Raw genomic sequence first — 12,532 nt, 5'->3', positions numbered from 1 at the left:
GGTCCAGGCCGTGTGGCTTGCGCAGTATCCGCGGTAGACAAAGCCATGAGGACAGATTTTAATTGGTAATAATACCGTGACAGTAGGGTAAGGAGTTGAGCATGAACCAGACTGCACCTTGAATGCTACAGAGGTGACTGGGCATTTTAAAAGGAGAATGTGGGGAGCCTGGGTGGCTCAGTCTTTTAAGCATCTGACTTCAGCTCAGGTCACGATCTCACAGTTCGTGGTTTTGAGCCCTGCGTTGGGTTCTGTGCTGACAGCTCAGATCCTGGAGGCTGCTTTGGATTCTGGTCTCCCTCTCTCAGCCCATCTCCACTCACAGGTGCGCGCGCGCTCTCTCTCTCTCTCTCTCTCAATCTCTCTCTCTCTCTTTCTCAAAAGTAAATAAACATTAAAAAAATTTAAGGGGAGAATGAAGGAATGCTGGGGGGAGGGTTCACGGCCAAGGGTGGGGTTGGGGGAGGGGCTCAGTGAAGTCAGGGAACAGAAAAACGCGAAGCACAGGAAGAGGGAATCAGTCTATATGAAACCCACCTGGGTTTGCTAACTGGCATGTGTCCAGGTTTGCTCCTACCCTCCCAAGGAGGCCGGGACACAGGAACCCTGTCTTCAAGGGTTGGCTAGAACCAACTAAATGCTTCCGGCAGCCCTGAGTTTTCTCAGGTAGGCACGACAAAGGGGGAGGGAGAGGGTATCATCCTCAGAATGTGGCCTTGAGCTGTCAGAAACTGTGTCACTGCTGGTTCCAGGCTTTATAGGCCAAGGTTGAGGCCTAGTTGAGAAGGGGCTCACAGGAAGCCGATCTCAATTTGGTCAAGGAGAAATCTTTCTCAGCAGGTCGCTTTCCTTCCCAGAAGGTAGTTCCGGGGCTTCAGGGATCTGGATTTCTGCTGCCTCTCTCCCTCTAAAAGTATTTAACAGCACCCTGTTTCCACTTGACCTAGATTTCTATCTTAGGTGTATTTATCGTGTGTGTAAGTAAAGTATAAATCCAAAGGCTTGGCATATAGGGAAACAACGGAACTGAAAAAAGTCCTACGCCTTTAATTTCAGTCATGAGAGGATATTTAGAATCGCAAGTATATATTATGCCAGCATTCTCAAACTTGTTGGTCTGAGGACCCCCATATATTTTCAAAACGTTGTAGACTCTCAGAGAGCTTTGGTTTACATAGATTTTATAGATTATCAATTATTCCCTGTATATTGAAATTTAAACTAAGGCACTCTTAAAGTGTTTACTAGTTTACTTAAAATGCCAATGATCCCCCATAACATGTCTGCACAAGTAAACATACAGACTGCACAAGTCTGAAAAATAGGTGTGTTTTCCACAACAAAAACACATTTCGTGAAAAGGGGCATTGTTTTGCATTTTTGCAAATCTCTGTGATTTCTGCTGGATTCTCACATTTGCTCCAGCTTTCAATCTGCTGTGATTTCACACCTCGTGTGGCCTCTGGAAAATTCTACTAGGTGCTTGTGAGAGAATGAGAGAAAAAGGGAACAGGATGTCTTTGTATTTTGATGGAAATAAGGACCTAGAGATGACTCAGAAGGGTCTCAGGGACCCGCAGGAATCCCCAGACCACACTTGGAGAACCACCACGTTAGACCACCATTGTAAGCGTCGACTCCATTGTAATGAATTATAGGTAATACTTCTTAAGCTCTTGGCCTTATTGCTAAACGCATGATGTATATTAACTCTCTTAACTCTCAGAGAGGCCTGCATGAGGGAGGTGCTAGTTAGGTCCATTTTACAGACAGGGAAAGTGAAGGTCACGCGGTGTTGTGCCCAGAGCCACCCGCTGAGCAAATGGCAGAGGTCAGATCTGAATGCACTATGCCTCACGTCCCTGTCTTTACCCAAGACTTAGGGCTTGCTCATTAAATGACAGCGAGGTACCAGCTAAAAATGTCCTCCTGCTGCAACTTACTAAGTGCTGAATATATATCAAGCACCATGCTAAATACTCTTTTGTTAAATAGAATTAAGTATCAGTGTGCCATATTACTTACTCTCTGTCTCACCGTTGCAAAGTAGGTCCCCTTACCCCCTTTTTTGTAAATCAGAAAATTAAGGCTCTGAGGGGTAAATCTTGGCCTCTCCTGGGGTTAAGGGGTGAGGGCTGGATTCCAAGCCAGCTCCATCCATCCAGTGCCCTCCTTCCTTATCCCATGCTGTGTTTCCTGTTAACATAACTCAATTCGCTGAGCTGAATTCGCACCAGGCTTATTATTTAGGGTTCTGTTAAAGAAGGGCCTGCCCATGCCCATCATGGCCCACGGGCTTCTCAGTACTGGCCAGCCAAGCCATGTGCAGTGCATGCCAACGAGCTTGGGTGAGAGGCCTGGGTTAGGTCTATTTGCATTGGCAGCCTGGGTACTTGCGTATTCGAATTGGGTACGACCATGCACACTGCCCCTCCACCATTCACCTACCCTGGCATTGAGGTCCTTTTGGAAGCAAGTGTGGGCTTCTCCCCTAGTGGCCTCAGTCACCCTGGTGATGGGAATGAAGCCTCAGACACTGGGTTCAACAGCAAACCACCAGTCATCTGGCTCTGCGTCTACATGGCACAAAAGGAAGCCATAAACTGGTCGTGATGAGCAAGCGGGTGGGACAGCTTGTCCCTTTGACATCATCTCTACTCCTAATAGCTGCTGAGAGGCAGTGTGGTTTTGGCGGGCATGACCACTGGACCCCGACTACCTGGGTTCAAATCCTGGCTCCTCCCCTTCCTAGATCTAGATTCAGACACGTAACATCCCTGAACCTTAGTGCTCCCATCCAAAACACAGGGAGAGAAATGGAGCATCTTCTTGATAGGGTCATCACGAGGATTACGGGAACTGGTACGTGCAGAGGGGCTTGGGATAGAGCTTCGGACATGTAAGTGCCATATGTGTATTTTCTAATAGATGGCATGTTTCCTCGGCACTTGGCATGTGTCGAGCCCTGTGTTCTGTGTTTCGTCAATTTGGTTCTTGGGAGGACAGTGCCAGCCTCAGCCCCCCGGGTCGGATGAGGGAACTGAGGCACAGAGAGGTGAAATGATGCCTCCCAGGCCCAAGGGCCCCTGGACACAATAATCAAGAATGAGTCAGGAAGGAGACATGATGCCCTTGGGAGTATCCATCTCTTTCTCAGTCCCTGATCTCATACAGTCCACGAATGACTTCTCATTGAGCTGGAATGGCAGAACTTTGTGAGTCAGTCGTGTTGATTAGTGGCTGATTCAGAGAACGCTGAGGAACACGTATACAGGACCTGTCATTTTACAGAGAAAATTGGACCGTCTCCAAAGCAAGACAGCCACCCGGGTCTTCTCCCTCCCTGTCCAGTGTTCTTTCTCTACAAAAAATAAGAGTGACGGTGTATCAGTGAGCGGGTAGTTGTAAAACAAACACAGCCACCCCCCGCCACCTCCTTAAAGCAGAAACAAGGGGCCCAGGTTCAGTCAATGGGGTGAGGAGAGACCCGCTCTGAAATCGGAACATGGGAAAACCAAGGAGAAACAGACATGGATCCTTAATTCACCTCCAAACAGCAGCCCGGGTCACATAACCTGCCTCTTGGAGCCATACTGGGTTTAGCATATTTCTCCCTGATTGAAATTGGCTCCACACGTGCCCAAGGTTGAATAAGAATAGAGGACATTATTGCATTTAATTATTTCTCTAGAATAAAAATGGATTCTAGCGGCAGCCTAGACATAAGGTATCAGCAGAGCAATTAGAGTTTTGGAGCTCTCAAGCAAACATTTGAATGTACAATCATTGTAATAAGTACATTAAAATAAAATAAGTCAAAGGGTTGCATTTGCATAAATAACTCAAGGTGAGAGTGTTGAATTGGTTAAGAATAAAGGGGACACAGCTAGTTGATCCTAATGAGAAAATAATAACCAATCTGTCCTGCAGGCAGAGACCGTCAGGGGTGAGATGGTTGAGGCCCAGTGCTCATTGGTAGCAAACCTAATCTGGATTCAGTGGTTATTCTTCTTCCTGCTTTGGGTGGCAGGCACATTCTGGAAGTTTTACATAACATTCATCCTCACTAAAATTCCCATGAGGTAAGTACTGTCATCATTCCCGTTTTCAAGATGAGGTGACTGAGGCACAAGGAGTTTGAGTCACTTCATTTCTAGCAGCATGAACTTGGTCAGGTTGTCCTTCATGTCCTTCCCTCTGCCTTCATGTCCTTCCCTCAATTAGGACTACTCCTGCCTGCTTCCGTGGTTGTTTGAGAGGATTCAGGACACAAGGTGTATGAAGGGCCACGGTAGGAGGGGATGTGAGTGCTGAGGACAGGATGGTTATCTTGATTGTATCTGCCTAGAAACCTCCCACGGTTGGTTTTCGTAGGGAAGGGGACCTGGATTTGGATGTCTGGGTCTTGATTCTCTGGGGAAAGAAGAGAAGAACAGAGAGCTGTTGACCCTTGGTGTGCAGGTGAAGAGTTACTGGGAAGGTCAGGCAGTATCTCACGTCCATCGAGGGATGGATAGAGAAAATGTGGTGTGTACATTCAGTGGAACATTATTTGGCCTTAAGAAAGAAGGAAATCCTGGGGTGCCTGGGAGGGCTCAGTCGGTTAAGCATCCAACTCTTGATTTCAGCTCAGGTCACAATCTCATGGTCCCTGGGATCGAGCCCCACATCGGGATCTGTGCTGACAGTGCAAAGCCTGCTTAGGATTCTCTCTGTCCCTCTCTCTCTGCCCCTCCCCTGCTCATGCATGTCCCCTCCCCCTCTCAAACTTTTTTTTTTTTTAAAAGAGAAGGAAATCCTGCCATATGCAATACCATGGATGGACCTGGAAGACAATGCAAGATGAAATAAAGCTAGTCACAGAAATACAAATACTGTATGAGCCCACTTAGGCGAGACAGCTAAAATAGTCACACTCAGCAAATCCATAAAATGGTGGTTGACAGGAGCTGGGGGAGCCAGAAATGGGGAATTGCTAATCAAGTGGCATAAAGTCTCAATTACGCACGATGAATACATTCTAGAGATGTTCTGTACAACATCACACCTATAGGTAGCAATGTAGCATCATGCGCTTAAAAATGGGTTAAGAGAGTAGATCCTATGTTAAGCATTGATACCACAATAAAATTTTAAAAAGAACAGAGTGGGTACAAGCCGAGGGAGAATTCATCAGCTACTGTAGAAAGTAGAGTTGACTCCATGAGCCAGGAGATCTCAGACCTCTGAATGACTCCTGGTTGTCATTGAATGTGCCCCTCACTGACCTTTCTGGAAGCTGTCTAGTATCTTTGAACTCTTCATTCCAGAAGACAAATCTTTCCCTTCCCTCTTCCCCTGGAATCTTTTGATTTCCTTTGGCAGCTGTGGAGCGTCTGGGGCCAGGCAGAAGGCCACAGGGCGACACAGAGCCAACCATTCCCATTGTGGGGGCCTCTCTGAGTAGATGACGCATTAATCAGGAGTTATATTAGAATTGATGGTGGCGCCTGGCCCTGATATCACAAATTAACTGGAGGAATCAGATGTTCTCCGATGGTCAGATTAGCTTCATTGATTGCAGTGTTTCCTGTGTCTGGTTTTGCCTGGAGAAGTTCTTCCAGAAAGTGAGAGAGAATGAGAGCTTTTGAAATCGGTGGCTTATGGAGGTTTTCTGCTCAGACTTGTGATCCTCCCTTAATGAGGAAAGAGAGCAACCCCAGAATAACACTTGGGCTGTGTGTGATGAGAGAGGATACACATTGCTGCAAAGACAGAGACTCTTCCGCTTACTCCCACCTTCTTGTTAACTCCTAGAAAACGAGCTAGGGGTCAGAACTGAAATTCATGTTTTCAGACAGCAGTAGTCATCGAACTGATTTTCTGTCAGAGGCAAAACCAAACGAAAAAAGGCACCCCAAAACTGACTCCTGAATCTGAGGACCGCTCGGAGGAAGAAAGCAGCCCAGGTTGGCTCCTGTATCAGTCAGGATGAGTTACTCTGCTGCCGTAACAAAGATCCCCGTGAGTCAGTGAGGGAAAAAGTGCAAGAGGTATGAGAGTTGGTCCCCGCTCCACACTAGGCTCACTCGGGGATGCCGGACCTTCACCATCAGGAGTGTGGTGGGATGCTATGGAGGAAAGGGGAATGTGGCAAACCGTGCCCTGGTTCCTTCCGCTTGTCTTGGCCGCAGCATGTTGCTCGGCTGTGCCTGATTTGCAGGGTATGGGAAGTACAGCCCTACCGTGTGCTGAGACGAAAAAGAACTGAAGTGTTGGTCAAGAGCCTTATTGGAAATCCAGCCTCCCAAGACCCATTTCCATTCCAGCCTGGGCTAAGATGAACAAAGAGGGAAACCGCCCCTCCACTCCCCGCAGTAGACAAGGGGGAGCTCACTCCTCCTCAGTTTACCTCCCAGCCAAACGGAAGGGGTGGTGCACCGTAGCAAGTTGTAGAAGCAGACCTGTGCGATCTCACTTCCTCCCCCAGATGACTTTGGGCAGGCCACTGAGCATCCTTGAGCTCTCCCCCCCCCCCCCATCTTTTGTAAGATGGGAGAAGCGCAGTACCTGCCTTGGGTTGTTTTTAAAGGTTGAGTGGCACCCCACATGTCAGGACTTAGTTTGGTGCCCGGCACCTGGTATGTGCTCAGGAAGGTTAGAGCGACAGGCCTCAGCTTCTCTTTGTGTCAAGTGGCAAGGACAGTAACCCTTATGGGGTGACTGTATCCAGGAAGTGATACCTGTGAGCCACTGAGTCTGTGGTGTGTGACTTGTGGAAAGTGCTCAAGAATGTGGCTGAGAGGCTGCTTGGGTTTCTGTAAGGGCCTCCGGACAGGAAGAAGGGAAAAGAGGAACTCAGAGGGGTTCACTTAGGTTATAAGAACAGAGGTGTGGCGTCTCAGCAAGGGTGATTTCTTGGAAGAAGTGTGGGGAGGGAAAAAAGGCTGGAAGCAGGGGTCAGAGCTGACACTTTGCCCTTCACAGACCAGGATAGAAGACTTGTGTATCACCAGCAGCTGTGCTGGGACCCAGTACAGACTCCGCTCTCCCTTCTTGGTGGCTGCTTCCTCCTTCCTACACCTTTACCTCCTGGCTCTTGCTGCCTTGTGGCCCTACTTACCGTCCCTCTTTCTGTGTGACTGCTTGCATCCTGATGAGCCACTGGCCAGACTTGAGATGGCTCCTTGGAGGTGGCATGCCTATTCCAGATCCACGTAGCTGGGCTGGAGTGGATGGGAAGGGACTCTGGTTGGAGGCCAGGCTGCAGTGCCCAAGGAGCCGGAGTGAATGAGGGTCCACGGGGCTCTATAGCTTCTTGCAAGTGGGTAGGGGAATTGGTAACCCAGGCCATGGGGCCTGCAGCCGAATCCCAGCTTCACCACCAACCAGCTGGGGTATGTTGGGCAAGCTCACGAACGGTCAGTTCCCTCACATGCAAAATGAGAAGACTAGTGATGTCCGGGAGAAATTGGTGCTGGATCCTGGAGAGATGGGGCAAAGGCAACAAGCAGGCAGCCATATGTGACTTCTTTTCCAGACCATTACTAGGCCACATGGGGACAGTGGGCACAGGGATGTAAACCAAGCCCAGGGGAAGAGGAACCTCCTGAGCCCATACTCCTGGAGAGCCGGTGTCTGCCTACTTTTTCTTAAAAGGCCAGATAGAAATATTTAGGCAGGCCAAAGGGATCGTATTGCAACCATCACTTCTGGTGTTGGAGCGGGAAAGCAGTCATAGACAGTACATAAGCCAACAGTGGTGGCTGTTTTTCAATAAAACTTTATTTACAGAAGTGGATGGCACTCAGGATTAGGCCCCCGGGGGCCACAGTTTGCCCACCTGCTAGAGTAGGAGCTGCATGGAGCACTTCAGCCCACTCACAGGCCCCAGCCCCACCTCTGCCGTTTCGTTCGACCATCTTCTTCCCCGTCAATTGTTAACAGGCACATTTAGGAAAACCCAAGGGGATTCTTCCCTCAGAATTGCTACTGATGGCCATTGTGTTTCTATAGCAACGGGGGTAGACTTATGGAGCCAACTAGCATCGTCTGTGGCTCTAGAAGTCCCCTCTGGATCTAGCTTTGGAACAGTGGGTACTCTTTTCAGGTTAAGGCCTCGGTAATGGGCTCTACTCAGAAGCAACTTGTTTTGGAAATGATGCAGGGTGTTCGTTGAATGGTACATTTGCTATGAGCTCAAAACGGCCAGGGCCCGCCTAGGCACGGAGAAGCTGAGTTGGGGGCCTTCCTGGAAAGATCCCTAGCAGGCATGGTCTCCAGAAGGACTCTTGGCCTTTCTCCTGACACCCGGGTGACTTAATCAGTTCTGCTCCAGGTACAAACATCAGGAGTCGAGTCCAAACACAAGAGTGTTACAGGTTTGCCTCCCCGCCCAGGATTCATTGTAAAGATCATAATGCAACAGGTGCTTCTCCTCCAAAACAGCCAGGACGTCTCTCCCTCAGAGTTCACTCTGGCTCCATCTCATTTCTCATATGGGTGTAGACCTCTGAGTATGTCCAAAGGCAGTAGATTATATATAATATCCTGCCTATATTTTTTCCCCTTATAACTTTTTTATGACGTTCCCAGCCCTTAAATAAACCATCACAGCACTCTCTGCTAGAATGTAAACAGGAAACTAGAACAGAATATCCAGGACCCAGGGGCAGAAACAATTAAGGAAACTTACTTGAAAGGGAGGCGCGGTTAGTTACAAAGCACTGGGGTCCATGGACATAGCATTTAGATTTTTCAAAGTCTTGGTCCCTAGTTGGAACATCCTTTTATTTCCAGATGGGGAAACTGAGGTCCGGAGAGCAAAGTCTACCTTAAGTTAAGCCCATAGCGAAGGTATCACACGAAACTGGGGCCCAGACCTCCAAACCTATGTGCCCCACTCTCCAGGGGCCAACCTACTTGGCACGACCGCTCAGTGACATTTGTCCTCTGTGTTTCCTCCCGTCTTCTCCAGGACGGCTACGTTTCTCACCGGCCGAAAGAGAAAGTGCGAACAGACAGCAACAATGAGAACTCCGTCCCCAAAGATTTTGAGAATGTGGACAACAGCAACTTTGCACCTAGGACTCAAAAGCAAAAGCACCAGCCTGAGCTGGCAAAGAAGGCCCCGAGTAGACAGAAGGAGTTCTTGAAGAGGAAGCTGGAGGAGGAGAAGGGGAAGGGGCATCCGTTCCCGGGCAAGGGCACCAACGAGGTGCTGCCTCCTGGTGAGAAAGCCGCCGTGAACGGGAGCCGTGGGAAGGATGTCCCGAGACAGCCCCACAGCAGGAAAAGCGGGGGCAGCTCCCCTGAGATCAAGTATGACCAGCCCCCCAAGTGTGACATCTCGGGCAAGGAGGCCATCTCTGCCCTGTCCCGTGCCAAGTCCAAGCACTGCCGCCAGGAGATCGGGGAAACCTACTGCCGCCACAAGCTCGGGCTGCTGATGCCCAAGAAGGTGACTCGGTTCTGCCCCCTGGAAGGTAAGCTCGAGCCCTGGCTCCGACTCCTCCTCCTGCTCAGTGCCGTTCTGCTCCCATTTCTCAGACCTTCTGAGAAGGAGCGCCCTATTTTGCCCTGTTTTTCTTAATTTTTTTTTAACGTTTGTTTAGTTTTGAGAGAGAGACAGAAACAGAGCGTGAGTGGGGGAGGGTCAGAAAGAGAGGGAGACACAGAACCGGAAGCAGGCTCCAGGCTCTGAGCTGTCACGGCACAGAGCCTGATGTGGGGCTTGCACCCATAAACCACGAGATCATGACCTGAACTGAAGTCGGATGCTTAACCGACTGAGCCTCCCCGGCTCCCCGGGACCACCCTATTTTCCAAACCCCTGATCAACACAAAAGATTTTTTCTTCTGGGAGTGTCTGAATTCTGAACTTTTGTATAAGAAAAGCTTTGGAAAAATCAAGTTACCTTTGGTTATAGCTTTAGCCAATCGTCATTATGGCAATGGGTAAAAGACACAAAATCAGGGCTGATGTGGAATCCGAGGTGATCGCATTTATAGCGTTCGTTTTTTCTCTCTCCACAGACTATTGGGATTAAGATTGACACAAATATTACTTTAATTGAATATGATTTGAAAGGTTTCTAATCGGTTACATTGACTTGGGAGGCTCTGCAAAAACAACCTTCCTGTTTTCTCTATCTAAAATTCCTTCCTCTCTCCTTCCCACCATCTGTCTCTCCCCACTTCCCGCCCTGTACTGGGGACTCTTCTATGTGCTGATGGCCAGTGACAAATCAGATGTCTTGCTGTGATAGAGGGAGAGGTTGGGGCTATAACAGGTGTTCATAAGCACAGCAGGGTGTGGGGGGTGGTTCAGAAGGTGTGAAGTGTTACTCATTGTATTTCTGCACCTGACCTCGTGCCCTTGACCGGATCTCATGTGTTTCTTGGTGTGTATTACTTCCTCCAGTGCCTGCAAGGGACAGGCAGTTAGGGAGTGTTCGCTATGTGCCAGGCACTGCACGAGGCACTTAGCATTCTGTTAGCTCATGTTAGCTCATCTCATCTACCATCCTGTGACGTTAGCACTGTCGTGAGCCTAATTTTTTTTTTCCACTTTTTAGGATTTAGGTGAGATAGGAGCAATGTGTGTAAGAGGTGTGAAGGGATATGCAGCAAACCCCTTAAGTGTTGGTTCCCCTTTGTGCAGGGTGCAGACAACCTTGGATTCGTTCTCAATGTTTTATCTGTACTTTTTTGAGTTTTCAGTTGTGAACGTGTATCTGGACTCTACTCTCTTAAGTGGAAAGATTTAAAAAGAAAAGGTTCATTTCTCCCTTGCATTTCAACCCTAGTCTGAGCTGTCCATGCGGTGTGCATTTATATTCTTGATGGCACTTGGCTGATAGGGTGTAGGGATGAATGAGTGGAGGAAGAAGTTTCCAGAATCTTGTGTTTACCGGCACGTGACTCAGCAGAGAAGTGTCGGAGGCCTGAGTTGAACGACCTTCGGTGAAAATAATACCGGGTACTCCTTCTACCAGGGGCCAACCCTCTGTTTCTGCAAAGGGCCAGAGAGAAAACAGTTGAGGCTTTGCGGGCCATACAGTCTCTGTGCCATCTACCCGACTCTGTTGTTATGGCGCAAAAGGAGCCGTGAGCAATACGTGCACAGAGCACTTAGTTATGTTTCAAGAAGACTCTGTGTACAAAAGCAGGCGGTGGGCAGGCTTTGGCCTGTGGGCCGCAGTGCGCGTACCCCTGCTAGATCCTAATCTCACGTAGTAGTATTTTCCACCTGGTTTGTGCCTTATGTCATTGATGCCTCACAACAGCCCTGGGAGGCAGGTCTGCTATCAGCCCTTTGTATCGATGAGGAAATTGCTCCTGAAAGATGTTTAGGACGTGGTGAGAGGTGTGTGGCTAGTCGAGCTGGGATTGGAACTCGGGTCGAAGAGCCTTTCCCTCGTCAGGAGGCAGAAGGTTTCACTTTAGCTCACACCGTTGGACCTTGAGGATGCCTGCAGCCTGGAGGCGGTATTTCTTGATGCTCAGTAGCCCTTGCAAGGAGAAGGGAGGGCGGTAATGGGGAAACAAGAGAGCCGAAGTGGCCAGTGGAGGCCAGGGGCTCCCACCCTGTGCTGAGACACCCCCAGGGTGTTTGAGCAGCGTGTTTGCCGGGGGTTTCCCGTGGACTCCACTGCGTCAGCCACCATGGCACACCCTCCCGGGACCTCTGAGCTGGTTAATAAGATTGGCATTTAAGAGCCATTGCACACCCAGCCCGGCAATGCATTAATTTGCTGCACCACAGCCTCCCCTTTTGCAATAAATTTACTGTGAATAGACTAATTGCAAAATAACCCTAATTGGGTAGTTATCAATGAACAACTTCCCGTGGAACAAAACGGCTTACAATTAATAGCATTTAAGCCATAAACTATTCTTCTGCAGAAAGCTAAGATGTAATTACACCCCATACGGAGATCGTATTCCCTTTCTGGAAACCATGACACCCGGATTTCCCTCTGCTTAGGAGGGATTTGAGCTTCAGCCTATGGCCCTTTTATTTCCTGCTACATGAGGAAACGGAGGCGGGAGGGGAGGGAGATGTAATATGTGTGTAAATACACATATGCGCACACACGGATGTATGCACGGGGTTTGTCATGTTGCCGAACTCCACATCACCCAGACTTCAGCCGATATGCTGCCGGAAGTTGGGTATAATTAGGGAAGCAGTTCTTTGTGGGGGGGGGAGGGGGGGGGAGTCTGAAAAACCCAGAGGAAAGGAAATGGGGTTTGAATGTCAACTTTGGAAATGGCTTCTGCTCCTCGCGCCCCCTGCTCCCATCCCGGCCCTTTGACTCTAGCAGCACTCAAGGAAAAGGAAGAGTCTAGAACCCCAGGAGCGGGTTTGCTATCTTTGGGTCCGTTCCTTGCCTTTGTGACTTAACCACTTGGCTCCGCCTCCTGGAGGCAGCACCTGGCATGGCAGCGCATGTCCCCATGGAGAGGAGGGATCCCTACGCCATCCGCTCACAGCCACCGAGAGGTCTGTCCGCTCACAGCCTCCAAGAGGGGGATGCATGGATGGTGG

The 12,532-nt window shown here is 49.3% G+C and overlaps 1 protein-coding gene across 3 annotated transcripts in view; it reads left to right on the top strand.

The window, feature by feature from the left end:
• XYLT1 (xylosyltransferase 1) overlaps window positions 1-12,532 on the top strand; it is a 278,553-nt gene that overhangs the window by 128,038 nt on the left and 137,983 nt on the right. For all 3 annotated transcript variants that reach the window (XM_040458947.1, XM_040458948.1, XM_040458946.1), the window contains one exon: window positions 8,957-9,464. In XM_040458947.1, the coding sequence (XP_040314881.1) occupies window positions 8,957-9,464 (508 nt within the window). The remainder of the gene's footprint in view (window positions 1-8,956; window positions 9,465-12,532) is intronic.

Source organism: Herpailurus yagouaroundi, unplaced genomic scaffold, assembly GCF_014898765.1.
Source record: "Herpailurus yagouaroundi ecotype Mexico unplaced genomic scaffold, PumYag 222, whole genome shotgun sequence".
Lineage (NCBI taxonomy): Eukaryota > Metazoa > Chordata > Mammalia > Carnivora > Felidae > Herpailurus > Herpailurus yagouaroundi.
This window is presented reverse-complemented; position numbering and strand designations above follow the sequence as displayed.